This window comes from Hippocampus zosterae, chromosome 12, assembly GCF_025434085.1.
Source record: "Hippocampus zosterae strain Florida chromosome 12, ASM2543408v3, whole genome shotgun sequence".
NCBI classification, from domain to species: Eukaryota; Metazoa; Chordata; class Actinopteri; order Syngnathiformes; family Syngnathidae; genus Hippocampus; species Hippocampus zosterae.
In genome coordinates this window covers 10352693-10380428 of record NC_067462.1, presented here as the reverse complement: position 1 = coordinate 10380428, position 27736 = coordinate 10352693, and the positions used below count along the sequence as shown (strand labels likewise).

Here is a 27736-nt window from a genome sequence, read left to right as displayed (position 1 = left end):
TATACATGGTCGGGTTTTTTTCGGCCCAAAACACCTTCCTACATGTTACTTGCTTACTACACCTTACATTCGTTTTTTTTCCCGCCAAAAACGCCTTCTGATACATGGTTGTTATTTTCGGCTAAAAACGCCTTTCTAAACATGGTTGTTTTTTTCGGCCAAAAACGCCTTGCAAAACATGCTACGTAAGTGTTGTAAAAATTATAAGTCCTCGTTTCATTGTGTGATCAACCACAAGTTCAAATTTTGAAGTGCATTTAACATACATAAATAAGCTCTTTATTTACAGGTCAAAACACAGTCCAGTCGTAAAAATAGCAGTTTGTTGGCATGTACAAAATGATTTTCCTGAATGGATGCAAATCGAAGATAAAACCCTTTGCTCCTGGTAGTTAAAAAGCTCCTCTTTGTTTGCATAGCAACGCGTCATATTCAAAATGGAGGAGCCCGCATTTTGACAAACCGTTTTAATTGAGCTTACAGTCCCTTTTTAAATGAAGAAACTAACTTCAGTCTGCGCTCCGGTATCCTCAGTTGAAGTTGAATTTGAAGTGGAAGGGTCCTGATCCAAACGGGTTGAAGCCCTGAAAGGTGTGGAATTTATGCCCGCCCCCCCTGTGCTGACCCTGTTGACTCTCGGGATCCATGGGGTCTTCGCCGTGGTCGAACTTAGTTCTCATTTCTGGGAGACATGGACAGAAACACACCATTTTATTATTCTCGCTACATCTAAATGCAAAATAAAAACTACATTTTGCAATGTCTTTCACATCATCAGCTCGAAACTGTCAAGAGTATTGATTAGGGAAGGGCGAGTACCGATACCAGGTACTCGCCCGATACTATGCCATTCTTACCTGGGTCAGTTAGGACCTCCTTGGCCTGAGCAATGTCGATGAACTTCTTCTCAGCCGCCTTCTTTTCTTCTGGGTCCTGGAAGTTGTCCGGGTGCCACTGTTGGGCCAGTTTTCTGTATGCTTTGATGATCTCCTTCTTCTGGGCCGTCCTGTTGCGTAACATCAGAACAACCTTGATGATGTCACACTGTAGTTGTAACATGTTGATTTGGTGAAAAATATTTGCACATTTGTACCTCTTGATGCCCAAGATCTTGTAGTAGTCTCGCTTCTGAGACTGCTTGAGGAGGCGCTGTGCTTTCTCCAGACCTTCTTTGATCTGACGGTCATTCTCGCTGTGTTCGGATGCACTTTCGTAGTCCCTAATGGCTGCAAGGCACAAGAGAAAAAAATGTTTGTTTGTTTTTTTTGGGGGGGCGGGGGGGTGATTAAATCCTAATAACATGCAGTTTTTTTTTTTAATGAGTTAGTTACCTGGACCAAAGAATATATATTCAGCGCTCATTTCAGGGCAAAGAAAACATATTTTCTAGCAAGTTCTAGAAAAGGCATGGAAAAACGTGGATGACATTCAGGAAGAATTAATCCCAAGTAAAATGTAATTGACGCAACTGATACAGAAGTGGTCATGTGAAAGCACAAAGCAAACAAGCAGAGCGTTCCCCGGCACGCTCAACCAGTCCCTCCCTTCAGTTCTATGTGGCTTTTGAAAGCAGCGCTCATCCTACAGGTCGCGGGTAAATGAAGCTCGTCTTTTTCAGATGTCGCTCGACAGTCACATTGCTAAGTGATTTGAATGTGGTGAGGGGGAAAAAAAGTATATATTTTTTAATTAATTGTCTTGGTACAACCAGAAAACACTTTTTTTTGTCTGCTATTTCTCTTACTCTCTGTTATGGAGAGCGATGAGATGGTTCATCTCTTGTTGCTACTCAGAACTATGTTAGCATTGCTTCTGTAGCAATCAAAAGATGACAGTGTATCACGATGTTGTCTAGTTTGACAGTACCACTGACTACAATGTTTCAAATGATGACCAAGATGATGCCTGTGTGTTTTGCTATGCGTGCCTGAAAAATTTCCAGTGGTCTGGCTCCAATCTTGGAAATCAAGTGAGAGGTTATGCAAGTGCAAGTCTATGCCTTTGTGACACTACAGCTACACTGCAAAAAAAAATATTTCCAATTAATGATCTGTGAACATTTTCTTGATAACAACATTAGCCATCACCTCAAGCTCATGTTGCAGCTGCTCCAGGCGGTTTGAGTCCGTTTATCCAGTAAGGTGCACTAAAAGGTGAATTTAGCGGCCTTGGGCTTTGACACTTTAAAAGCCACCATGACCGCATCTGAGCGCTCCCCACTGTGTTCATTGTGCATTTTAGCTCAGTAAGAGTTGGAAGAGACGGTCGAAGAGGTTGTTGGGTCTGCCTGCAGGGATGCAGCGATTAAACCTGTTTAGCGCACACGGCCGGCCGGGGTTTCGCAATACGCAGTTGTCCATAAAGTTTGAGTGGTGCATTCAAGTGACATTTTTAGACAAACAGCAGCTGAGGAGGATGCGTTGTCTGGCAAAGAGAACGCAAGGTGTCAGGTGGGACGTGGGATTATTCACCATCTACCCTCATTGGATGTTGGGATGCTTATGGGACACTTGGTGCCCATCAGATTCACTGGCTAGATAAACAAAAGTGTCCTGCATATTGTGGGCTAGCATTGAAACAAGTACACTAGCCGTTCATCGTGTTTGAATGTTTTAAGTTTTAGCTAGTTATGTGAAAGTGAGCCTCTTTAGCACAGCAACAAAATGTAAGTAACGTTATGAGGGTGGGGGGGGGGGGCATAATGAAAAATGCATTGTTCAAAGAATGAGGTCTTATTGTTTCAATTTTTTTGAAAGGAACTTAACAAGAAAACGTTATGCTTGCCCAAAATGGTTTGAAAAGACAAAAAACAATTAGTTTGATTGTTCAAGGATAACAGGTAGCACGAGTTTGTCGAAAAAGTCAGAAGTTGTAAAAGCGAGAGTAAGAAAATTGTTTGCACATCATACTGGCAATACTATGCTCTACTCTCAAAAGTATTTTTTCATAACATTGTGGCTTAATTTGTATCAACTCACTTCCACAATATTTCATCTTCATTCTTATAAAGTAGTACTTTTTTCACAGGACTATAAATCCTGTGCGGCCACTTGCTTTTATTTATAAGCAACTAAAAATGACAGTGGAATACGACTACAATAAATAATAATAATAATCTACATACCCTTGAGTTTGCTGTTTTTAATTGATGGTGGAGCTCGTAGGGCCCCTTGTGGTACACCCCTGTCATGAGACTGTCTCTCTCTCTTTTTGCAGAGCGTGTTTGGTGGTCAGAAGAACATTTGCCCATGTTAGCCAAATGTAAATCCCTGATTTTTTGTTTTTTAACTGACAAGCAACAAAATAAAAATCACAGTGATACTGAACGTGAGACGATTGCATCCATTATTGCTCTTCTTTCTATATTAATGATTCATAGAAAGCCAAATCAAAACTTGCCATTTCGCAAAGTGTGAAAAAGTAGTGATGGTAAAAGGATATCATGACAGGATATCATGTGACAGTGCTTACCTTCCTCGTACTGTTCATTTTGAATGTAGGCCTCGGCTCTGTCCTTCAACACGTTGACGTTGTGCGGGTCCAACTGGAGAACTTCACCGCACACTTTGATGGCTCTGGCGGGCTGCTGCTGGCCCTGTGAGAGCCAACCAGCCACCTTTAATACGCATTCAAATAAGCGTCAAATGGCGGCAGGGCGTGATGGTCTTACATGTGTCAACGCATGACAGATGCGCTCTTTCGCCATGATTGTGAAATGAGCCACGTTGGGCTCCGTCTTCATCACTGCCTCAAATTTACTCACGGCGTCCTCGTACCTGAAAGTTCATTGCCAAAGGATGAGATCAACTTATTCAAGGGTGATGTAATGCACCAATTCTCAAACCACTCGTGGTACGTGGGCTCCCACTCGTGGTCAGCACACAATCATGTTACAGGAACTTTGTTTTTGTCTTTTGTTTTTCAATCAAGAACAGTAAATTTGTGAATTACAGTTCAGTTGTATTTAACTTACAATACAGTCACAATCTTTGGTTTAATTTGTTTTTTGGGGGGCGGGACAGTAGACAGCCCCCCCCCCCACCCCTTGATATTTCAGCTCATGCTCAAACTTCACATGTTATATTGGCATACAATAAAAACCTCTTGTTTTTGAAGACCATTTGGGACTACTCGGGGCACTTCTGCATTTTAATGCTGGTCATCCTGGTGCTACTCGATGTTAACAGTAAGAGAACTACTGATGTAATGCATCATGTTTTATCAGCCACACACGCACGCACACACCTCTGCTCTTGGATGAGTTCCTCAGCAGACTGGATCTGTTTGTTGAGCTTTTTGACCTGCTTGTAGTGACTGAAGCACTGCTTGTGATCGGGGTCCAGTTTTAGGCACTCGCGCACCTCACTGTACATCCCACCAGAGGAGAAAGGAAGTAAAAAGGTGCAGAAAATGTCAGCTATGAATGCATGAAAGAAACCGCTTTTGGAAAAAAAAAAGCAGGTATACTATACAGTGTTCCATAGTCACCGATTTTCCTTTTATGGTAGTTCAAAATGATCACCGCAATCATCATAACACACTTGCAGAAATGTCAAACAGAGCAACAAATTCAAAATTCTGAGTCGGGTATTTGAATGAGAAACTTCAATGTGTACAGTTATATTTAAAAAAAAAAAGGTTTCAAGGTCATACCACATGAAATTGCGAAAACCAAACTGCACTGAATGCATCTGTTTTTTTACTTGAACAGCTTGGCCACAATATTATAGAGTGCTATTTTTCTTAGGAAAAATAACAAAACAAAAAAAACAGAAGGTTGAAGTTATAAGCATGGTAACGGAACAAATTACACTTGTACCTCAAAGCACCACCTCATTACAACTTCATTGTAGCAATGGAAAAGGTTCACATTTCAGAAGCAGAATCAATTTCTACGGAAGACTGGACTGTAAAGTGCTTCCTTACAGATCATATATTGAGACGGCGTCATTTTCTTCTTACTTGAGCGACATCTCGTGGTCTCCCAGGTTGTAGTAGATGGTGCTGAGCTGGTAGAAGGCATGCGTGTTGTCGTTTCTCAACTTGGACAAGACCTTCAGGTCACTGATGGCCTTTCCCATCTCGCCCATCTGAATGAAGCACTCGGCGCGCATCTCGCGGGAGCTCACGTCCCAAACGCAAGTCTGTAACAACATAAGACGCGCGTGACTCAAGCTGAGGACTCAAGTGACCGAGCAGTCGAGTTGAAGTGTCCTACCTCAATGATGGTGTCCAGCAGGGCGGTAGCCGTCACATAATCTTGAATGTCGTAGCTGCGTTTCGCTTCAGCCACCAGACGTTGGATCTCGTCAGATTTCGACAGCTGATTCTGGGCCTCGGTTACCTCCTTCTCACTGGGGTGGACCTTCAGCTGAAACATCACATACTTGTAATTAATTCGACTGGATTTACCAGGCGTTGTTCAAGTGACACAAATCAGATTTCTTGCTTGGTCAAGGTGCTCGCTTGAATACCACCCTGTGCGGCCGCATATAATGCAGATGCCAGGAAATGTTTTTACATAAAATTGAAATAGTTGGAAGGCTCTGCATTACGCTTCAGTTGAGTAACACAACTGGCAATCCAACTGCAGTGCAACACTGACACCTTCAGGTCAAACGAAATTTTGGTCAATGTTGCCACATGGTCCGCTCACCACTTTCCGGAAGTCACCCTCTGCTTCGTCCAGCTTGCCTTGCTTCAAAAGGAGGTTTCCCCTCTGGAGACGTGCCTGATTAGGGTTAGAAAACAAATTTGATGCATCCCATAAATTGTATGAAGATGTACATAGTAGCCACGTAAAGGATTAAAACCAAAAATGTGTTTTGTGTTTCTTTGGCTTTTTCCAATTTCAAACTCCAACAGTTTTACAGGTCATTTTGAGTCACGATTTATAAGGAGGGTTAATAAAGTTGTTATGGAGGCAACAGTTGGACTGACTATCTCTATCATTTCCTATTTGAAAATGTGACACTCACAGATGTGAAATCCGGTTTGAGTTCGATGACTCTGCTCAAATCCGGCAGCGCCGACTTGGACTTGCCCATGGCCAGATACACCGTGGCTCTCCTGTAATAGGCCAAGTAGTTCTTGGGATCTCCATCTGACGAGAAGAAGGTTTATTTACATGGCAATGCATAGGGAACGAGGCGGCACTTTTAGGCCACTTACCCACGGCGGCATGGAAGTGAGACAGAGCGTCGGCTAGCTGTCCTGCTGCGAGCAGCTTCTTGCCCATCTCCATGTGATGGTCCACGCTCCCTTCCCTGCCACACTTTACTCCTGCCAAAACATACACAAATTAGGATGCTCAAACTAGGCACACAGATTAAATCAGAGGTGTCCATTACGTTGATTGCAGTGTACTGTGCTGCTCAATCGTGTAGGTAGAGTGAATAGAAAAAAAATAGAAAGAAAAAAGAAAAAAAAGAATGACATGGCAGTAAACCAACCAATTTAACATTGTTTATGACACATGGGTTCAAAATTCAAGGAAGGTACGGAGTTTTCCTGTCAGTTAGTCTATTTATTGCTACTAAACTTGCATTGGGCTTCGTTATGAAAATTAGTGGGGGAGCATGACCAAGTGAAAGCCAGAGTGTGTTTGCTTCATCAAGTCTTGCACTGTTATTCCAAAGAAGGAATATGTGGAGTGGAGTGGAATTTTCTGAGCGCTCATAAAAGCTACGACACCGACTTCTCGACCAAGAAGCGAGCTGGGAAAGAGAAAGATGCGATGACTAATATCCCCACTGTCTTATAAAAACCAGTCAAACTTGTGCTACCATTTTCAGGAGGACACTGATGTACAAACAGACAAATTAATAAACTACAAGCCTACTTGTACTGGACTCATCGAGAGTGGAGGATGAGGGGTTGACAGTGCCAATGTCATTGAGCTCAAATCCAGGGCTCATGGGCAGTTACAGAGGAAAAGAAACTGTGCCACCTCTTGGGCTGCTACTTTATCAGGCTCCAGACCGCTTATTGTCTGCCGTGTCCCACATGAAGATTACCGTAATGAGCCAGTTACCATATATCTTTGACATACAGTATGTAGTTGCCAAAAGCAGTAAATGAGTTAAACCTAGATATCGTTCCAAATTGACTGATGATCATTTTGAGATTGGCGATCAGCAGCTGCTGTGTGGACAATACATCACTAGTTTAATTCATTCCGCGCTAGTCATCAGTAATGGAATGACAAAAAATATGCAGTTAGATTAAGCATCGTGAGGTCAAGCGGTCATGCGAAGTTCACCAACTTCGACTGTGCACATTAGGATGTTTCTATACTTGCATTTTTGAGCGTAGTTGCTAGGTTTGACTTACTAATGTGAGTAGCTCACCAGTCGAAAAGGTGCCGTCACCCCTGATTTAAATCGACAAAATTGTAAAAAAAAAAAAAAAAAAAAAAAAAAAGTTAATTTTAATTTTTTTATTTTACGTCTATCGCTTTTTGTCGCGAGTCACTTCAAACATAACACAAATAGGTGGTTTAGGTCTATAAACGCAACAAAGGACACAATAAAGTCGGTTTAATAGTGTAGACAGGGCCACTAATGTATGAGGGAGAAAGTGGGAAACTGCTGGCTAGCCTGCTAATGTATTTACGTTGAAAGGCAAAGCTGACTTTAGCAGTTATCGATTTAGCTAACGCTCATTCGTAGTGAAAGGGAATGCCCAAAAAGCAGACATATAGTGTCGTAAAACACATGAAGAACTATTTCCACGTTACGACTGTATGACTTACCTTCGTATCGCATGTCAATCAAAACGAGAACATATGGCAAGAAAGTTAGGATCTTGTGAGCCACGTGCTCCATGGAAACCATGGTTAAACGACACTCGAGTTTCTCTCGGTGACAGTGGCAAGATGACAAGTGTCCAAAAGCGGCGTTATTAGTGATGTGTTTGGGAGTAATGTCCAAACCAGTCCCATGTGTTGTTGACAGCTTTGAAGCGATGAGCTGTAAGGAAGCTCTCCTTCTCCTTCCTCGTCTCCTTCACTGGCAGCCACACACAACTCAGCGGACCGGTCGTGGGTCACGATGATTGGCTGCCCGCTTGAGTGAGACCACGCCCATTCCTAGAGGTTCAACTCGGTGGAGCCACGAAAGCATTCGGCGTAGGTGCGTGGATACACCCTTCAAATTGACTTTCTGTTTGTTCATTTGCCCATTCATATATATTTTTTTATATTCCCGTTTTTAAAAAATGAAATAAATGTAGTTTTAACATATCGACCCATTTTTAATTCAGAGGGTAAACTTCCTCACTTGGGGTCAAATTGATGAATTTGGTGGCCTCCCATAACGCAAAAAAATTAAAATGGTGTTTCACTGATAGCTTTCAAGTGAGACTCATTTTTAAAACTTCGATTGGCAAAAACTGGAATAAATTACGTTCAACATGTGCAACGTTTGCATTTTCAATGTGGAGGAGGTGTGCTTGTTCAGTCAAAATGGCTATGTAGGACATTTCAAAACAAATTTTTTCCAATTTCTGCCATTCCGATTTTTCATGATGGGTCTCATTTAAAAGACGGAGAAGTGGAAAATGTGAAACAGGTGAGAAAGTCAAAGACATTTGAATTTTGTGGGAATGGAAGAATATTAAAATCAGTAGGTTTTCTTTCTTTTCAAATGGACTTGCATTGCTACTTATATGGGCGAGAAAGCACAATTGCATTGTTTTAAGGTGAAGTTGTTGATTTTGGTGACATCTCATTGCCACTAAAACAAAATGCCGTTGAGTTTCTATAAATGTTGTTCTTTTTTTCTGGCTATGAAATGTTTCAGCTATCAACTGTAACCCAGTATGAGCTGGAATGAGAGAAGCATGGTGTTTTGTCATGTGGATGTGTTCATATTCAAGCAAAGCTGCAACTGACAATCTAACTAATTGGATTGCTATTAAAATTACAATTCCTGTTATGACACAGAGAGAACGAGGAGCAAAGTTTGGATTTTATAGACAGTGTTAGTAATCAAAGTAATCACCAAAGTCAATTTATGTTCATAGGTTTTACATGTTGTGCATTGTACTTCATATAAAAAGCCCAAAAATTCAATTTGGGGAATGTAAAAATAACTGGCGTCCTCATTTAATATGAACTCAGACGTATGCATTTGTTGCAGATGTTCTGGTGCTGCTGGTCACTGCAGACGCGTTGCTGCCGCTGGCTCGACTACTACTACCTGTACTTCGACTACTACTACTATGGCGACTACCACTCCCGCCGATACTGCTCGTCGTACGGCTACTTGCCGTTTTCTTGCTCTCACTCACATCTGAGAGAGCCACCTTCTTCTTTGTGGGCGCGGACATGTAGGGATCAGGAAACATGTAGGCGGGGTCTGCTTCGTAACTGAAATGAAATTCACGGATTTATTTATTTATGTTGCTTTTAGCACAGGGAAGTTCAATGTTTGTACCTTGATTGGCAGCCTTCCCTCCCCGCAAAGATACTGTAAAGAAGACCTCCAACCACCAGTAAAGTTGAGCCTCCCCAGCCGATAAACACGCCAACGCCGATTTCAAACCTAAATAATCAAGTCATGTTAAAACCACAAGGTAAGCAAAGCTGCAGTGTTAGTGTCGATTATCATCTGATAAGCACCTAAATGTTGGTCGCTCGAGGGGTCGGAAAAGTAACTAATTAGAGCCACAAAAGTAGTAAAGTTGGCAACATTGATTTATCGCTCGCTTTGTCACATGCTCCAGGTCTACCTGTGGTCGTCTTGGTAATGAAAGCAGTCCTTATTTGCATAAGACAAAATGGTGTGATATCAACCCGAGTGTGACAAGTGAATATTAAACGTGTAGGTCTTTATCCTGAGTGAATTTTGATGGTAGAATGTCAGAGGCCTTTTTAAAACACAGATGAACTGCTTTAAATTGTGGAGAAAAAAATTGCACATCTCCTTTAATTATCCTGATAAATGTCCTTACTTTTGTTCTTTGTAATTAGGATCCTGGAATTCTGCTCTTATTTTGTTGCCGTAATAGGAGAAAGCAGTCATAGAACACAACCCTGAAACAAGAAGACACAGAGTAAAATATACATCCACAATATTAGGCACGTCTGCTAAATTCTAATCATATCCAATACAAGAGATGTATCGGACAGATATCGATGTTAGACAAGGCAGTTTTATTTATATAGGACACACTGTATCTCGATGCGCTTCACAAAATTAAATAAAACACATTTAAAAGCATTTACAAGCAAAAGAATTTCAGGCACTTAAAAATTTATTGTTGTGGGCGTAGTTTCGCGCCAGGTTATTTGAGCACTTTGAAAAAGAAACGCCACACCTCAAATGAATAATATTTTTACCCTCCAGAAAAAAAGATGACTTCATTTACTTAAACGATGACAAACACAACCGTGTGTCCGAGTACACGTACTCCCTGCAGCTGAGGTAATATAAAGTACAGCATGTAAAAACCCAGACACATGAAGCCATGCATACATGTCATTAGATTGCGCAGCCTCCCGAATGAACTGCCTGCAGCAAGGTAGGTCTTACCAGCAAAAAGGTAATTCATCCCCCCAGCAAAAGTCACTCTGGCCTTGGCCAACTCCGAGCCACCGACCTTGGTGCACTTCATTCCCACCATGACCAGGACCGAGCCGAAGAACGCCAGGATGATGGCGGTGATGATGAGAGCGCGGCACATGTGAATGTCCCCTGCAAAGAAGAATTTCCGCACACAAAACAAATGGAACGCAGTGGTGAGTTCACAAAAAAGGGCAAAGTGGTGCAGTACCCTACCACAAACAGCAGATGGATCAACTGCAAAAAATGAAAAATAACTTTTGAAACGTAGGTGTGTGCTGTCAAACTTGTGAGTAGGCCCCAAATATTCTACGACCTGTATGAAAATATGAAAAATTAGACTCAGATCAAATTTAAGACCACACACACACACACACACATACACAAATATAAATATACACAGACACACACACATACACAAATATAAATATACACAGACACACACACATATACTTTGTACACACACACACACACACACATATATATGAGATAAGAAAACCTTTTTTGTCTCACAATGAAGAAATTCCCAATTTACAACAGCAAAATTATGAAATGGAGAAGTAGAAGAACAAAAAGTAAATATTCATTCATTCATTCATCTTCCGAGCCACTTGATCCTCACCAGGGTCGCGAGGGGTGCTGGAGCCTATCCCAGCTGTCTCCGGGCAGTAGGCAGGGGACACCCTGAATCGGTTGCCAGCCAATCGCAGGGCACACAGAAACGAACAACCATTTGCACTCACACTCACACCTAGGGACAATTTAGAGTGTTCACCAGCCTGCCACGCATGGTTTTTTTTTTGGAATGTGGGAGGAAACCGGAGCACCCGGAGAAAACCCACGCAGGCCCGGGGAGAACATGCAAACTCCACACAGGGAGGCCGGAGCTGGAATCGAACCCGGTACCTCTGCACTGTGAAGCCAACGTGCTAACCACTGGAGTACCGGGCCGCCCATATATATACTCTCCCCCCCACCCCCCAATTTTTTTTTGGAGTGCGCTTACTCAAAAGAAATATAGCAACGAAATCTGAGAAGTCACAAATGAATACTCACGAAGACTGAAGCTGCCCATGTAGTCGCAAATGAACACTGTCTATATGCAGTATAATTGTTTACATTTTTAATGATTTTAATATTAACCTTTTTGGGGACAGCGGTTACTACAGTGGACAGCTTATCATGTTATCAGGTTACAGGGTGCACGAAAGGGTCAATGTAGGACTTTCACATTTCTGGCCAAAAACACCAGCGTCGTCGTCACACAGTAGATTGACACGGTTACACGACTTACAGTTGAGTGCGAGCAAGGACGGGATGCCCTTGCAGTCGGACACGCCAGTGGAATCGGACACACAGTCCTTCCACAAGTTGGAGAAGTAGTTAGAAGTGGTCAGGACAATGCTGCCCACCTCAGACCAGGTCCAGATCTCCGTGGGCATGGTGGAGCACACCAAGATCCATCCAGACACGCAAACCACGAAGCAGCCGATCTCCATGTACATCACCACCGTCCTGTAACCCATCTTTGGTTTGAAATGAACAATAACAGGAAGACTTTCCGGTGTTTGAGCTTTCCAAGGTAGCACGGGTGTTGGTGTACGCCCTCATAATGATGATGATGTGAAGGCTGTTTGTGTACGCCACTCGTGTTTAGTGAGGGTCACAGTGATGTGTTTGTTGTTAGTAGGAAATCAAAACGCTTGCCAGCATGGCTCCGGTTTGGCGCATTGACTTTTTGTTGGTCTTGTCATGAAGAAGAAAACTATTTCTGACACAATCCAATGAGAGACTTATTGTTGCCATGCAATGGCTTGGGAATTGTAGGAAAAACCCCTTTTTGCGAAATTCATAAATAAATTCATAATTATGAAACAATCAAACTTATCGTTGTTTTATTTATTTATTTTTTACTTGAGCAGGCCTACTGCTAAAATGAAAATGAAAGGTACATTCAAATCGTATTGTGAGAGTCTATTCATCTGTTACTGCAGACTTCACGATATGTCTGTTAGAAGGTACAATTTGATCATTACATTGTAAATGTATAGTGCCACCAAAAAGTGTACACAGTATTTTCATGAAACAGAAAATATTTGAATACTTAGTCAGTGCATTAACTTAATTACAAGGAAAAAAACATACCGGTAACTAAATTAGTTCAATAATTCTCTCTCTTTTTTTCCCCTTATGACATTTAAAAAAAAAAAATTCCGCATGGTTTGCATTGAAAAAAAGAGCACACACACACACACACACACACACACACGCATGCAAACTACATCTAAAGTAAAGGAAAAAAAATATCACAAAAAACATTGCATTGTTATTTGGGTTTTTACAATGATGTCAAATTGTGATAAAGTTATAACTTCGTGATGAAAAAAAAATTAAATAAATAGAAATTGTACATCTCTGAGCTGAGGGGAAAATCTGAACATAGATAAGACTTAGCTCTCGATTTTAAGAGGAAAATAAAACATGTCTTGATTGAAGTTCACAAGGCTGTAATGAAGAGATGAAACAAATTGTGTTGATAATGTATTGAATTATATGTTTGGCTCAACAAAAGTGTTACACCAGTTCCAATAATAAAGTCAAAATCATAAGAATAAAAGGTGGAATTCACATGAACCCTTTCGTGCACCCTGTAACCTGATAACATGATAAGCTGTCCACTGTAGTAACCGTTGTCCCTGAAAAGGGTTAAAAACAGTTTGAGGGGAAAACATAAAAATATGTACACGTACTTTAACTCATTTTGGGGAAAAATATATTTCTGATCTTACAGTTTATGCAATTTGTGGACTTAGATCAGTCAACCAAAAGTGTTGTTAGTGTTGTTCTTGTAAAAAAATTGCAATAGTTGTTTAAAATTATTTCCTTGATTAAATTTACAATATGCATTCATGTTTGGATGGGAATTTCTGTTTCATTCAATAGAATATTTTGTTTCTTTGTAGATATTTTTTTTTGTCCCGACATGACAACTTCGCCCCCACAACATACAACTCGTCTTTCACCTTGGCCCGTTCACTCCTTCATACGCAAAGCATTCGCGAGGAAACCATTTAAAGACATTAGACAAATGCGTCCCTTTCAGAAAACCTCTCTGGTGTTGTCGGAGAGAGTTTGGATATTTTGGAGCTGCCGGATCTTCCTGAGCCGTAGTAAGTTCCGTACAGTCTGTTGGGTCTGTAGTAGCCTCCGGTGTACATGCTTCTTCCTCGCAAGCGAGGATCCATGTATGTGCCTCCTCCGTAGGCATAGATCACTTGACTGCGCAGGGAACAAACATCCATCCAAAGATATTACTTTCTTAATTACTGATTTAAAAAAAAAAAAAATATATATATATATAATTTTGGAATACCTTTTGGGTATGAGTACTCTGAACACTGTGGCTGCATAAAAGAGAGCTCCTAAAATGATGAAAAAACTTCCGACCAATCCGAGAAATATGGGAGGGCCTAAGTCGTACCTAGAGTTACATAAGAAATTCAACAAACAATGAAAGGCAAGTACCCCGTTGTGATGAGATATTTTGGTTTTTGTCGGCAGTACCTCAAAAATTATCTTTGGGTTTTCTAATACAAAGGAGGTCGGATGCGGGGGGGGGACTCACAAAGTTGTTTTTCATTGAGCAACAACAATATTTATTAGTTACACTAAGAATGTAAAAAAAAAGGCATTACTATCTTTGCATGTGTAGTGAAAAGCATCCATTCATCTATTTTCGGATCCGCTTATGCTCTCAAGGGTCGCAGGGCAGTTGGTGGGGGACACCCTAAACCGGTTGCCAGCCAATCGCTGAGCACACATAGACAAACAACCATTCATACTCACAATCACACCTATGGGCAATTCAGAGTGTTCCAATAACCAGCCATGCATTTTTTTGGCATGTGGGAGGAAAGCGGAGTATCCAGAGAAATCCCACACAGGCACATGAACATGAAAACTTCACACAGGAAGGCCGGAGTCGGAATCGAACCCTGCACTTCTGCACTGTGAGGTGGACATGGTAATCAGTCGACCGCCATGCCACCCTGGCAAACGTCCCTCTCCCAAGTTTATAAGTTGACGTGAAACTGATTTATGAGCAAGTAAAGTCTGTCAGAACATCCATGGCTTGCAGCTCTGGAGCCGCAGGTTGCAGACCCCTGGGATAGAGCAATTACAGAGTGCAAAGCACAAGATCTCTTGACTAACCTTGTAGCTGCTGTCACACTGATACTCAAAAGTGAGACGCCTCAGGACTACAAGCATACAATTGTTTACAGCTGTAAAAGGCATTCAAGAAAAACCTTGCGTAATTAACTGCATGTTTCTTCACTGATCACACGCAGAAGCCAGTAAATTTCCTTTCCCGTTCCAAATTTGCAGTTACACGTTTTTCATTGGACATTTATAACAGATAAGATTAAAAAGGTCATATAATCGTGTACCGTAAGAGTCCAGGTGCTAAGTTGACAGCAAAGGTGTTCCTGGCAACCCGGTTGATGTATAAGCAGTAGGCCGCAATATCAGACACTCCTGCGTGCAGAGCAGCACGTGTGGGCAAAACAGTGCTAGGAACACCGAGTGAGGTGCGCTTGTTTTACTCACCACCCACAAAGTGAAAGACTGCGCCAGCGAAAAGCATCTTGTCTTTATTCTGCTCGTCTCCGCCGAGGTAGGTGCACTCCATGCCCAGGAAGCACAAGATGGCGGCGAAGAAGCCCAGAGTCAGCCCGCACATCAGCAAGCCTCGCACCCCCTGGACAAATGCTTTAAGGTACAGTTGGCAAAAAAGGTTCAACAAAAAAACTTATAAATTAAATCCTTCACAAAGAACAAAAAAAGGCAGACATCAGAGCAATGTGAGATAATTTTAAAGCGATTACTGCTGTTTTTTCCTGTTTTTCCTTTCAATAAAATACAGAGCAGTGACTTCAGTTTTCATTTTTAACGTATTGTTTTTGTACATTCATATATTTACAGTATTTCAGTTGGAAAAACTAAATATAAATGACTAACATTTATCGCAACAATGTTAGCGAGTGCTACAAAACAAGCACGTTTTTTGTTATTTTCTGTATATTTTCGCATTGGGGTTCAATCAAAGGGACAACTGTTGTGTAAACTCTTATTTGTTGTGAAATGCAGGCAAGCCAATTTTCACAACAGCAACATTTAAAACACTGAGTTGATGTGCCTAGCTTAAAATTTTATCAAAATGTGTTGCCTTGAAATTTTGAGTTTACCCAAAATTTTGTTTACATTGTAGCTATCATCCATCCAGCTCATTAGCATAATAGTAACAATGACCACAGTCTTACGCGTGACACTCCAGAGAACAGGGAAATCTCTGCAGTTGGTGACGGCCGTGGAGTCGGTGAAGCAGTCTTTCCACAGATTGGACCAGTACCAGGCCACCTTGATGATGAACGAGCCGCCCTGGCCTCCGATTTGGGTGATCCTCCAGAAGTCCATGGCCATGGTGCACAGCACAAAGAGCCAGCCCAGTGTGGAAATCAGGAAGCCGCTCACTTGGATCAAACGTTTATGCATCTCCAAAGGGGAAAAAGTCCACACAGTTCAATTGAAGATCTTTCTTTGGATGGCGGGATTAGTGAAGTGTATTGTGTCAGTCGGCGGAGCATACTGCGTGTTTGTTCGGTGTGTCATCAGTGTTGATGAGGGCATCTTAGCTGAGTGTTTACTGTAAACATGCAGGAGTGTGCCATCACACTTCTAAATGAATCCATTTTGTTTAGTGTTTGTCATCTTTGGAATGACAGGTATAAAATGTGTGTGTGTGCGTGTGCGTGTGCGTGCGCGCGCGCGTGTGTGCGTGCGTGTGTGTATTCTGTTTATATATACACTGTGTATAGACAGAATGACACAATGACACAGAGGAAAAAAGCACAATACAATACGTTTTCTTTTTTTTCTTTTCTTTTTAATACCAAAATTCCACCGTACAAAACAATAACGGTCACATACATTACAGCCCGTTTAAAGCAAAATGTAAAGTCGAAAATAAATAGCAATTGCAATTCCCTCAAGATCAGAATTGATGTGTGAAAAAAACTACCGGTACATTAAAAACATTAGTTACCTTCATGCGTCACAAAATAGCAAATATCAGTTTTGTGCCCTCTAGTGGCTATTAGTGGTAGAACTCAGCGTGAGACAGCATTAATTCATGTTTTATGGTGTTGACTGTGTTTATGTTATTAATTTATTGTATTACTTCCATGTACACCAATTTGTATGCATCTATGGTTGTCTTTAAAGTGTCCTATAAATGAAGTTGGGTTGAGTTGAGTGATGTCGCATTATTGTGATTGCTTCACTCATTCAAAATTTATATCGTTATAATAGCTGTCCAAATGTATTTCCAAAGGTTTTTTTACCTCCATTGAAAGCAGAGGATCCCCCCGCCTACCTTTTTTTTACTCAAATGAAAAGAGAAAAAAAATTGCACGATGTGGGGGTATGTGTTTTTATCAGGAAAAACAGTTTGTTTTGAGGTAAAAGAAAAAAAATTAAATGACTTGTAATTTTTAATTGAAAACCCAAGGTATCAAAGCTCTGAAAGACAAAATTAAGTTTTTTTTTTCCAGACAAAAACAGAAAAAAATAAGTACTTTTCATTCAGGAAGTATATTTTAGGCTAGCAAGACAAAGAACATGCACACTTTTCTAAATACATTCAAAGCAAAACAAACAACATCATTTTTTTAGAGTTTAAGTAAAAAAAAACAACCTGCAAAAATGTTTGTTGAGTGAAAAAAAATTCTCTTTAAATACAAAAAATGACATTTTTGTTTCAGTGTAAAAAAATTACAAAATTTGGCTGACAGTATATATATGTTTTTTTTTAACAGACCAACCAAGAAGTCATTTTTGTTTGGTTTGAACTAAAACTTTTTAATAAATGAAAAAAAAGCACTTTAAATAGAAGAGAAATTCAAATTAATAGTCTAGTCAGATTGTAAATAGCAATACAGGATTTATTTAAAAAATAAAAATATTATTTTGTGTTATGGGTAAAAAAAAAAAAAAATTGGAGAAGTGTAATATAATTAGAAAAACAAGAACGGTTTCTATTTGTACAAAAAAACCTACCGTATATACAATACTATTAGATTTCATTATTTTCAAGGTGAATCAATTTTGAGGATTTTTTAAAAGAAAAGTAATTTACTGTGTTTGAAGAAGAAAGAAAACAATAAAATTTTCAGTGGACCTCAACGCCATTTTCATTATGCCCAGGAATGACAACTTCACTTGGTGTTCAACAGAAGTGGTTCCTCCAGTGAGCCATTATCTTTCCCTCCACATTATCTTACACGACTCACCACGCCGTGGCTCTTAATATTCACATCATTTAAACGTATACGTTCTTATCAAAATTGGGAGCCCTGGAGGAGCTGCTGTATTCAGGTGGAGGCCTCTGGCTCACAGACTGCCCTCGTCCTCTTTGGTAGGAGGGGACATGCGAATGTGAGGCAGCGCCTTTGTAGACATAATTTGTTTGACTGTGTGTGGAAAAACACACACACACACACGCACAAACACGATGCTGATTAACCATCCAGAAGCCACCAACAGTACCCCCCTAATAAGATCCGGTACTGGAAATAATACATTTTTTTGTCTCGGATGCCATTGAAATTGTGCATGTGTACCTAATGAAATGTCCTCATGTAAACGTGTGCATGGACGACTGACCTTTTCTTACAGTCCGCCACAGAGAAGCAGAACACCCCCCCGCCAAGGATACAAAGGACAGAACCTGACCAGCCAATGAAGAGCGCCGCCCCCAGCTCATACCTAAAATGGAAGAAAGGGCCGATTTGTAAACCATGAAAACGTGACTCACGGGAAATCGTTTGAATACCTGAAAAATATTGCTTACTTCTGTGCCACAAACATTGGGTTGAAAAAGTCCGACGTTATGCGATGTGCATAGAGGGAACATGCTGAAAGTGAGCACAGACCTGAGGAAAAACAACACATACTGGATCAAGTCTTAAGACCGGTTGTTGGTGGTGAGTGACACGTGACACTTGCACATTTTGAATTTTCAATTAACCATATTGTCCATAAAATTTTGATGTATACTGTACATTGAAAAGAGAGTAACAATCAAACAGTTCATGAAGATTAAATTATATTGTAGTCACAAGATAAATACCACTGGACTATATTTAACAAATCTACTAAGCTGTATTAAAAAAAAAAAAGTTTGGACTACTGTAACATTATGCAGACTTTGCACAGTTAAGTTAGTGATTATCTCGTGCACCACTTGAGAGAGGCTGCTTAGCACACTTTGAGAATCACTGTATCTACACAATGATTACATGTCGGCATACGAGCTAGTATTGCCCAAAATAATCATTGAAAAAAAATCTGAAATTTGGAGGGACATGAAAAACAGGATAAGTGTAAAAATCTTGAGCTATTGTGCGTGCTTTAATCACCGCATTTTTGGTGGGGATGGGGCAGTGGATAAAACACTCAGAGATGCAGTACAAGCTTTTCTTTGGTAATCACAGTCAAACCATCTAGAAACACCCCTGCCCCAAAGTTTTTTTCAAACAACAAAAAAGAAAAAAAAATGCATGAGTTAATTTTGTGACACAGTACGGTTCCAAAACTGTCTTCGTTGTTTGATTTCGGAGTTATAAAAAAGTCAAACATTTGGACATGCATGATTTATGAAAATTCATAGTTCCAAATAAAAAAGTGTCTTGCTGTTACTAAGATTAAGGGGGTGGGGGGGGGGGGGGGGGGGATAATGGCAAACTCTCTTACCGCTGAGGATAAAATTGACACCGGCGACGCAGGCGATCCTTGCTTTGCTCTTGTCACTTCCTCCAATTTTGGTGCACTTCATTCCCACCAGGGCAAAGACGGTACCAAAAAAGCCCAGACACACGGCTGCGATCATCAGGCCCCTGCAGGCCTGGATGTAACCTGTGCGAGCACAAACAATCAGCCGGACATCAACAACCTATTGACCTTTTGATGCACGTGCACATAAAGCATGCAGTAGAATTAGTCACGAGATGAGATTTAGAGGCAAATATTAGCTCAGAACTCGTGAAGCGTGGTCAAAACAGCCTAAGGCTCACAGTCAATCTCTTTGATAGGCTTTAAGAATCAGTCAACTGGGGCTAAACATTGACACTATTCACGGTAAATGGGTTGATCGCAACGCTCATGGAAATGATCTTGAATTTCAAGTTTGAAAAGGGAGAAAATGTGAAATAACACGACGCAAAACTCAGAGAAGCGCTTCAAACCATCCAACGCCAGCATGGAGGGAAAGTCTTTGCAGTTGGACACCCCGGTGGAATCGGTAACGCATGTCTTCCAAAGGTTGGACCAGTAGGTCGCCGTGGTAATGACCGTCCCGTCCAGCGAGGACACCTTCCAGTAGTCTGTCGGCAGGGTGGACGAGACGAGAACCCATCCCGAAGTGGCGAGCACAAAGGCCAGGATCTCCTGATACATGCTGCTCCGAATGACTCTGCGCCGACCACGTCGGTGGCACCAAGATTGATTAATGGTTCCCAAGCGGTTGAAAAAGTAGCCAGGATGCACAACGCCAAGTTGGTTAATATGTTATCGACCGTTGTATTCTGCTATGAGGAGTTTCGACCTGAATATGAGCGCTGACGGCTTGTTATGTGGTTGCCAACGCCTCACACAAAAATAATTGATCGCAGTTTTATTTTTATGCGTTAATTTTTTTCACATCACAAATACCTGTCATTTAAACAAAGGTGTCACTTATAGGGAACCTGTGATCAGGACCGACTGCAGCATTTCTTTTCACAGTTACTGAGAACGAGACAGGGTAAGCCTTGGACGATGTACCGTATTTTCCGCACTATAAGGCGCTTTGGAGTATATGCCACTCTTTCAATAAATGGGCTTTAAAATTGGTTTCCTATGTTGTATGCATCACATGTTAAGGTGCATAGAAGAGAAGCTATAGTAGTGGCTGCGGTTGTGTTATGCATCCAGTAGATGGAGCTAACCTAGAGGGAATACAATACAATCCGATGCACTACAGCCTTATATATTCATTCATTCATTCATCTTCCGAGCCGCTTGATCCTCACTAGGGTCGCGGGGGGTGCTGGAGCCTATCCCAACTGTCTTCGGGCAGTAGGCGGGGGACACCCTGAATCGGTTGCCAGCCAATCGCAGGGCACACAGAAACGAACAACCATTCGCACTCACACTCACACCTAGGGACAATTTAGAGTGTTCAATCAGCCTGCCACACATGTTTTTGGAATGTGGGAGGAAACCGGAGCACCCGGAGAAAACCCACGCAAGCCCGGGGAGAACATGCAAACTCCACACAGGGAGGCCGGAGCTGGAATCGAACCCGGTACCTCTGCACTGTGAAGCCGACGTGCTAACCACTGGACTACCGGGCCGCCCTAGCCTTATATATATATATATATATATATATATATATATATATATATATATATATAATCGGTAACTGTTGCAGCAGTAAGAAAGCGCTTTACAGGACATTTAAAATCCTACGCCTAATAAATCAGAATATTGATCCATATAAAAGGCACGCCGTCGGCTTTTGAGAAAATTGAATGTTTTTAGGTGCGCCTTATAGTGCGAGAAAATACGGTACAAAACGATAAGCATCAATTCACAGCCAAAGAAAAGCCACGCAAGCACAAGGAGAACATTCAGACTCGGATGGGTCTTAGCTAGGGTCGCCCCTGACTAAATTGCAGTTGGCAAATTTGTTTGAAGGCCCTACCCCACCTCAACTCTCCTGATCCAAAATGACTCATAGGTACGAAATAACCATAACACAGCATGCCATTTGACAGCCTTTTTTCAACAATAAAGAGTAGCTGTAATAATATAAAATAAACACAAACTGACAGAAATAAATCCAGATGAAATAAAATAAAATACCTTCAAACTGAAACAAATAAATAAATAACTCGAAAGTGAACATGCCTTGTGTGGCTTTTACAGAGAAAAATCATTATCTGCAAGCGGTGGGATTGATGAAAGGAATATTGAATGTAGCTAAGTTGCAAAATGTGGGAAATACATTCTAAGTAAAAGAAAGATAACAGGCAGGCAAAGGCAGAGCAAAATGACAGATGAGTATATTTAAAAATTGGTTTCATATTCAGAATGACATACTCCACCTGATGTGCCTCATCATAATATGATGAGATACAATCTATTCTGCCTTTTCATCGAGAATGATGTTCACTTTTGATCGATGCCGCCAGAGGTATTCAATGAACAATATTTATTATTGTGCCCACACTTTGCAATAGTGCAGCGCTCCATCATACCGAGATGTATTTCTCTCACGTCGCTAAATAAAGGCTCATATTATACAGCAAAATTGGTGACCGCTTAGTGCACGGCAGTGATGAATATTTTTCTATTCCTTAGCAGTCACACCGCAGGGATATTTCCTAAAGTTGCGTCACGTGCACTGGAAAACTGATGTTTCACCATGAAATGAGACAAATGTGCCATGTCCTTTGGGATGGTAGCGCAGTGAGAACATCTATTCTTGTCTAAATAGTTTGAAAGCAGGACACGGTGAGTCACTCACCGTCCAGGTTCAAGATAGTATGATGCGGCCTACAGTGGAGAGCTCCGATGGCGTTCCCGGCGCAGTTGTTCCACAGGCCCTGCAGCACCCATGTGGCCGTGATGACCGAGGACGCCCGGCTCGTGGCCTTCCATTCATTGGACACCGTGGCACCGATGGTGGCCCCCAGCCCCCCAAGGCCGCTGAGGAAAGCCAGGATCTGCAAGCCGGACATTTGCTGGCTTTCAAAATTGAATATGATCTTTTTTAGCGGACGAAATGCACGCGATCGCCCCAGACAGGTAAATTACACTTTGGACATGTGTTTTCACTGAGATGATTTACAGACAGAGCATCTCTCATGGTCAAAGATGGACACAAGCGCCTCAAAGTCAAACAGTAATCAAAGTGTGAGCTGGGAGTTAGTTATTTTTTTGGCCAATGCCCAAGCAACCTCTTCTGTGTGCCCGCGGTTTGGTCTAAAAGTAATTACCGTGCTTCATATTAACACAAAGAATGATCAATCGCGTTTCGATGGAAGCAAAGTCCACTTTCAAGTTCGTCATTCATTTCGGGGCAAGAGGATGACTCATGACTTCCAGTTTAGGGGACTACAATACAATTTTGTGAGTGTGTGTGTGTGTGCCAGAGAGAGCGAGATAGTAAGATAAATATAGAGAAAGAGAGACAGAGAGAGATCCACACGCAGTTTGACAGTATGGGTTCTAATAATGTTTGTGTCCGTTTTTACTAGTGACGTCAAAGCAACGCATCGTCCGCCACCCAGGTGAGGATAAGCGGTGAGAAAGGATGGATGATGGAAATTATCGAAATGTACCACCAGGTGGCGTAAAACTGCACCTCGCCTTTCACTTGTGTCGTGCTGCTTGACGCGTAATCAAGTCCTCATTAAACAGACCTGACGCTAACCCCATTGTTTGCTTTCGAAGATTGTGTGTGTGTGTGTGTGTGTGTGTATGTTTTATCAGATTTGGTCGCAAGTGATTGATGGACGCATCCGAACCACAGCAGTGGTCTTGATGACGTCACATACACACGCCCCTTGCTGGCGCTCGCCTTCCAAGCCGGCCGGTTTCTACTAGAATCCAAGTGGCCTTCCTCAATGCTGACAGACGTAATGTTCACATAAACTCAGCCTGTTGTTTCTGTAACTAGCCTGGCGGCAGAAAAAAAAAACCTTCCCGTGTTACTTACCCCAGTGACATGGAAGCTTTGCGTCAAGACGTGAAGGATAATCCGTCTTCAAAGGCTAATCTTTTCTCCAAGCTTTTCTTCTGGTAAGAAAACAGCGACAGCAGTTATTGACACACACTGACTTGTGTTGACAGGTTGCTGCACTCGGGGTTATTGAGTGCATCCGATATTGACCGCAAGCGCTCATGACAATGATCATCAATTTGAGGTTTGAAAAGGGAAATGTGAAATAACAGAACGCAAATGTCCGCAAAACTTCCGATAGGACGAACGCGCAGCTCACTGCGTGTGGTTATCGTCTGATTCAAGCCATTTGTTGTCGAAGAGTGGACCTTTTATACTTTAAGATTAAGATATCCTTTATTTGTCCCGCAATGGGGAAATTACAATCTGAATTCAGAAAGGAAAACGCTGGGTAGGGAGAGGGAAAAAAACCATCCTCTTCTGAGGATAATTTAAATCCAGGATTTAAAAAAAAAAACTCCGATGTGAGCATGACAAGAAATGATTTTGTGATGTACATTGCTTGAATTAATGAATAGATGTGATATTTTGCACTTATTTTGTCCAAACTTAAAATGGCTTTTTAATCTTTAATAATATATATCTCTAATATATCTCTCCCGCGAAAATGAATGAATGAATCACATGTATCTGCTTAGGAAGTATGCACTGTTTTTATTAGTATCGCATTGACTATATTTGTACTGTGTAGTTGGTTGAATCCCTTGTTCAGGACTGGCTACAAGAGGAGGCTGGAAGAAAATGACATATACGGGATTCTTCCTGAGGATGCTTCTGACAGACTTGGGGAGGAGTTAGAGTGGTAAGAATAGATAACTGTAATATACTCATAACATGCTTATATTCATCATTTGTCTTGCAATGTATTTTTTAATATCAGTGTCTTAAAATTTGTGCATGAGTGTGTGTGTGTGTATACTGTGTGAGAGAGAGCAGTAGAATGGCAGCCTGTCAATATGAGACCATCCAGAAAACTAAAGCCATAATAATAAGCAAGTTATTAAAACGCCTCAATGGGTCACTCAAAACTGTGTATAGCAGTAATACATATATTAATAGTCACAACGCTACTCGCACGCATTAAGGAAAGGGGATATTGTGTTTGAGAATGTGCTTGTGCGCTTGACATTCGGCCCACCTATATATAGAAAGTATCACTGGCGCTGTGACACAAAACAGTCTGTTCTCTTGGACTCACTATTTGGCAGAGATTGAATGGTTTTGAATGATTTTCTTTAAGTCCGCAATGAAGGAGAAGGAAATGCCCCAAAATGAAGATCGTTGGACCAAGTCTTGCCTTGCCCATGCGGTCGCATATGACATTTAGTGTCGTGCTGTCTGCTCAACAGGCTTGGCTGTCAGGGGTTTTCCAATGAAGGAACAGCATGGTGCTGTCAGCAGCTCTATGAGCTGAGGACCCTCACCAGTGTACCTGTGTGTAACCGGTGCACTTATAGCATGGGAAAAATAATTACCGTATTTTCCGGAGTATAAATCGCAATTTTTTTCATAGTTTGGCCATGGGTGCGACTTATACTCTAGAGCGACTTATGTGTGAAATGGTTAACACATTGTACACATCACATGTTATTTTCGCATTAAACCGCAAGAGGGTGCTCTCGGCCTGTGTTGATACTTTCCACGTTGGTGCTAACTGAGAAAAACAACTCATGATGACTCTGACGCAAGCGACGTAGAAGAGGAAGCGCTGCATTTTCTACCTCCGGAGTTGGCGGAGTTGTTTAAAAGTGACACAGAGCATCAAGATTTCATTGGATTTTGTGATTTGGAGTGACGCTGATGGTTTGGTAAAATTGTTAGCATGTTCTTTGTGCTATAGTTGTCTAAATAACTTATTCACTCCCAAAGACATTTTTAAACGTCTTTTCAGACATGGTCTAGAATTGGCTGGTACTGAATGCGTTAATGTTACGTGAACATCTCAGGCACATTCACAGTTCGTTGTTTAAGCATCATGTAACGCTAGCATAGCGTACACTTATTCAGCCCGTTTTCTCTAGTTTTATTTTTATTTTAAATTGCCTTTCAAGATGACATGTACTGTATGTTTTTGGTGCTGGATTTTATCAAATAAATTCCCCCAAAATTGTGACTTACATGTTTTTTTCCTTCTTAATTATGCATTTTATGGCTGGTGCGATTTATAATCCGGAGCAACGTATAATCAGAAAAATACGGTAATGTATTTTCTGCACTATAAGGCGCACCAAAAAGCATTCCATTTTCTCAAAAGTGCGCTTTATAATCTGATGCACCGTATATATGGCTTAATATTCTGATTTCGTGGACGTAATATTTTAAATGTCAAACACTGCTTATGCTTGCCACTGCCAACAATCACACATGTCAATTTTTTCCAAGGTACTGGAAGCAAGAAGTTAAGCATGCGGCGAAAGATCGACGCCAGCCTCAACTCACGAGAGTCCTCATAAAGTGTTACTGGAGATCCTACGCTATCGCTGGAGCATACGTCTTCATACAGGTGCGGTCAAAGTAAGCCATCTTAGAAGGCAATAATGGATTTCAGGTTGTTTAACGGGTCTGGTTTACTCCATCAGGAAGTCGTTAAAGTCATTCAGTCAGTGTTACTCGGTACGCTCATTGAGTACTTTGAGAGTGCTGATGCCACAGGCCCAACGGCAGTCTACAAGGCCTACAGCTACGCGGCGGGTATCTGCCTGTGCACCGTCTGGATGGCCGTCCTCCACCATCTCTATTTCTACCATGTCCAAAGAGCAGGCATGAAAATCCGTGTGGCCATGTGTCACATGATCTACCGGAAGGTACGAATGGACGAACACACTGAATTATTCTTGGCTACTCCATTTAACATAATTTTTTTTCTTCCGCAAAGGCTCTCAGTCTTAACAACACGGCGCTGACTAAAACGACGACGGGACAAATTGTCAATCTGTTGTCCAATGACGTCAACACATTTGATGAGGTAAATGTCTGAAAATAAGCAAGGATTTTGATGGACCTAGAGTACAAACGTACAGTCGCTGATGACGACACACTCTACACTCCATCTTTGTCATTTTCTCCCAGGTAACCTTGTATCTGCACTTTCTGTGGCTCACCCCCCTGCAAGCCGTAATGGTGATAATATTGTTGATGTATTGGATCGGTCCATCATGCCTTGCCGGAATGTCCGTCTTCTTGATCCTGATACCAGCGCAGACAATGTTTGGAAGACTGTTTTCCAAACTGAGGTTAGCAGTCATCATTTGGACCACATAGTGGTGTCGACTGTTGTATCGGTATCGTTGCTGCTGCGAGTGTCTGTCATTCTAGGGCTGACACTGCAGTCCTGACCGATGACAGAATACGAACGATGAATGAGGTCCTCTCTGGAATTCGTGTGATAAAGATGTGCGGGTGGGAGAAACCCTTTGCTGCGCTTGTGGATGAAATCCGAAGGTAGCCTGTCTTGATTCTCTTCAACGAATAAGATCCCCATGCATCTAGTGAGAACGTTTTTTTTTTTCCTGAATGTGTTTTGTGATGGCACAGAATGGAAATCTCCAAAGTAATGAAAAGCTCCTACTTGCGCGGCTTGAACATGGCATCATTCTTTGTGGCCAACAAGCTCATCATCTTCCTCACTGTTTGCGTCTACGTGCTGACGGGCAAGCAGTTGTCTTCCAGCACCATCTTCATGGCAATTTCCCTCTATAGCGCCGTCAAACTCACGATCACGCTCTTCTTTCCCTTCGCCATCGAGAAGGTCTCAGACTCCCTCATCAGCATTCAAAGAATCCAAGTAAGAATGCAGATTTCTAGTGAAATAAATGTTGAGCTGTGTCAAATATATTTAATGGAAAAGGAACATACCAATGGGGATTTTCTTAGAATTTTCTCCTTCTGGATGAAGTTGCTCCGCATCATCTGGGACTCCCGGTGGAAGAGAAAAAAGACTGTATGCTGAAGATTCAGGAATTGGTGTGCTCTTGGGACAAGGTGAGGTCAATTGTTTATTCATTCATTCATCTTCCGTACCGCTTGATCCTCACTAGGGTCGCGGGGGGTGCTGGAGCCCATCCCAGCCGTCTCCGGGCAGTAGGCGGGGGACACCCTGAATCGGTTGCCAGCCAATCGCAGTGCACACATAGACAAACAACCATTCACGCTCACACTCACACCTAGGGACAATTTAGAGTGTTCAATCAGCCTGCCATTCATATTTTTGGAATGTGGGAGGAAACCGGAGGACCCGGAGAGAACCCACGCAGGCCCGGGGAGAACATGCAAACTCCACACAGGGAGGCCGGAGCTGGAATCGAACCCGGTACCTCTGCACTGTGAA

General features: G+C 41.7%; 5 protein-coding genes across 13 annotated transcripts in view; 1 reads left to right on the top strand and 4 right to left on the bottom strand.

Annotated features, from left to right (window-relative positions):
- Positions 1-252: 252 nt before the first annotated feature.
- dnajc3a (DnaJ (Hsp40) homolog, subfamily C, member 3a) lies at positions 253-8033 on the bottom strand. The gene is made up of 12 exons (XM_052082572.1): positions 7754-8033; positions 6172-6282; positions 5979-6103; positions 5657-5731; positions 5219-5371; positions 4963-5144; positions 4246-4365; positions 3671-3776; positions 3472-3595; positions 1094-1226; positions 858-1006; positions 253-682 (listed from the first exon to the last, which is right to left on the bottom strand). The coding sequence occupies exons 1-12, from the start codon at positions 7833-7835 to the stop codon at positions 531-533; spliced, it is 1512 nt and encodes a 503-aa protein (XP_051938532.1). The 5' UTR covers positions 7836-8033; the 3' UTR covers positions 253-530.
- A 949-nt stretch (positions 8034-8982) lies between these two features.
- LOC127611812 (claudin-10-like) lies at positions 8983-12189 on the bottom strand. Its single transcript, XM_052082585.1, has 5 exons — positions 11860-12189; positions 10536-10697; positions 9955-10036; positions 9438-9545; positions 8983-9370 (listed from the first exon to the last, which is right to left on the bottom strand). The coding sequence occupies exons 1-5, from the start codon at positions 12089-12091 to the stop codon at positions 9118-9120; spliced, it is 837 nt and encodes a 278-aa protein (XP_051938545.1). The 5' UTR covers positions 12092-12189; the 3' UTR covers positions 8983-9117.
- A 904-nt stretch (positions 12190-13093) lies between these two features.
- Positions 13094-16231, bottom strand: LOC127611814 (claudin-10). Its single transcript, XM_052082590.1, has 5 exons — positions 15887-16231; positions 15174-15335; positions 15014-15101; positions 13939-14046; positions 13094-13844 (listed from the first exon to the last, which is right to left on the bottom strand). The coding sequence occupies exons 1-5, from the start codon at positions 16116-16118 to the stop codon at positions 13646-13648; spliced, it is 789 nt and encodes a 262-aa protein (XP_051938550.1). The 5' UTR covers positions 16119-16231; the 3' UTR covers positions 13094-13645.
- Positions 16232-17863: 1632 nt separating this feature from the next.
- Positions 17864-22405, bottom strand: LOC127611816 (claudin-10-like). Of its 2 annotated transcripts, none has more exons than XM_052082592.1 (5): positions 22192-22405; positions 19377-19538; positions 18475-18556; positions 18288-18389; positions 17864-18094 (listed from the first exon to the last, which is right to left on the bottom strand). In XM_052082592.1, exons 1-5 carry the CDS (start codon positions 22403-22405, stop codon positions 17944-17946), a joined length of 711 nt encoding a protein of 236 aa, XP_051938552.1. In that variant the 3' UTR covers positions 17864-17943. The 2 variants fall into 2 exon arrangements, with proteins under 2 accessions (XP_051938552.1, XP_051938553.1); XM_052082593.1 differs by lacking the exon at positions 22192-22405 and adding an exon at positions 19868-20405.
- A 255-nt stretch (positions 22406-22660) lies between these two features.
- LOC127611781 (ATP-binding cassette sub-family C member 4-like) overlaps positions 22661-27736 on the top strand; it is a 43146-nt gene continuing 38070 nt past the window's right edge. For 6 of the 8 annotated variants that reach the window (XR_007965453.1, XR_007965454.1, XM_052082533.1 and 3 more), the window contains exons 1-9: positions 22661-23468; positions 24101-24211; positions 25792-25912; positions 25989-26213; positions 26285-26374; positions 26479-26642; positions 26725-26850; positions 26944-27193; positions 27283-27390. Coding sequence is in view for 6 of the 8 variants with exons in the window: in XM_052082533.1 (XP_051938493.1) it covers positions 23395-23468; positions 24101-24211; positions 25792-25912; positions 25989-26213; positions 26285-26374; positions 26479-26642; positions 26725-26850; positions 26944-27193; positions 27283-27390 (1269 nt within the window). In the remaining 2 variants the exon portion in view is untranslated. Of the gene's footprint in view, positions 23469-24100; positions 24212-25791; positions 25913-25988; positions 26214-26284; positions 26375-26478; positions 26643-26724; positions 26851-26943; positions 27194-27282; positions 27391-27736 lie in introns of those variants that run through there. The other 2 variants (XM_052082532.1, XM_052082534.1) reach the window with 2 other exon arrangements.

What these genes read in the sequence shown, in the direction of transcription:
- dnajc3a (XM_052082572.1), bottom strand. Translation starts at nt 7,835, where the DNA reads ATGGTTTCCATGGAGCACGTGGCTCACAAGATCCTAACTTTCTTGCCA. An exon ending in AGGGTGACTTCCGGAAAGTG is followed by an intron (nt 5,372 to 5,656) that starts GTGAGCGGACCA and finishes GTGATGTTTCAG; the next exon opens with CTGAAGGTCCACCCCAGTGA. An exon ending in AAGATCTTGGGCATCAAGAG is followed by an intron (nt 1,007 to 1,093) that starts GTACAAATGTGC and finishes GTTACGCAACAG; the next exon opens with GACGGCCCAGAAGAAGGAGA.
- LOC127611812 (XM_052082585.1), bottom strand. Translation starts at nt 12,091, where the DNA reads ATGGGTTACAGGACGGTGGTGATGTACATGGAGATCGGCTGCTTCGTG. An exon ending in GTCCTTGCTCGCACTCAACT is followed by an intron (nt 10,698 to 11,859) that starts GTAAGTCGTGTA and finishes TCTTCTTTGCAG; the next exon opens with GGGACATTCACATGTGCCGC. An exon ending in GATGAATTACCTTTTTGCTG is followed by an intron (nt 10,037 to 10,535) that starts GTAAGACCTACC and finishes TTCTTGTTTCAG; the next exon opens with GGTTGTGTTCTATGACTGCT.
- LOC127611814 (XM_052082590.1), bottom strand. Translation starts at nt 16,118, where the DNA reads ATGCATAAACGTTTGATCCAAGTGAGCGGCTTCCTGATTTCCACACTG. An exon ending in TGTTCTCTGGAGTGTCACGC is followed by an intron (nt 15,336 to 15,886) that starts GTAAGACTGTGG and finishes TGTACCTTAAAG; the next exon opens with CATTTGTCCAGGGGGTGCGA. An exon ending in AGAGTACTCATACCCAAAAG is followed by an intron (nt 13,845 to 13,938) that starts GTATTCCAAAAT and finishes TTCCCTGCGCAG; the next exon opens with TCAAGTGATCTATGCCTACG.
- LOC127611816 (XM_052082592.1), bottom strand. Translation starts at nt 22,405, where the DNA reads ATGTCCGGCTTGCAGATCCTGGCTTTCCTCAGCGGCCTTGGGGGGCTG. An exon ending in TACTATCTTGAACCTGGACG is followed by an intron (nt 19,539 to 22,191) that starts GTGAGTGACTCA and finishes GTGCTCGCACAG; the next exon opens with GTTACATCCAGGCCTGCAGG. An exon ending in TGTCAATTTTATCCTCAGCG is followed by an intron (nt 18,557 to 19,376) that starts GTAAGAGAGTTT and finishes GTTTTTCCTCAG; the next exon opens with GTCTGTGCTCACTTTCAGCA.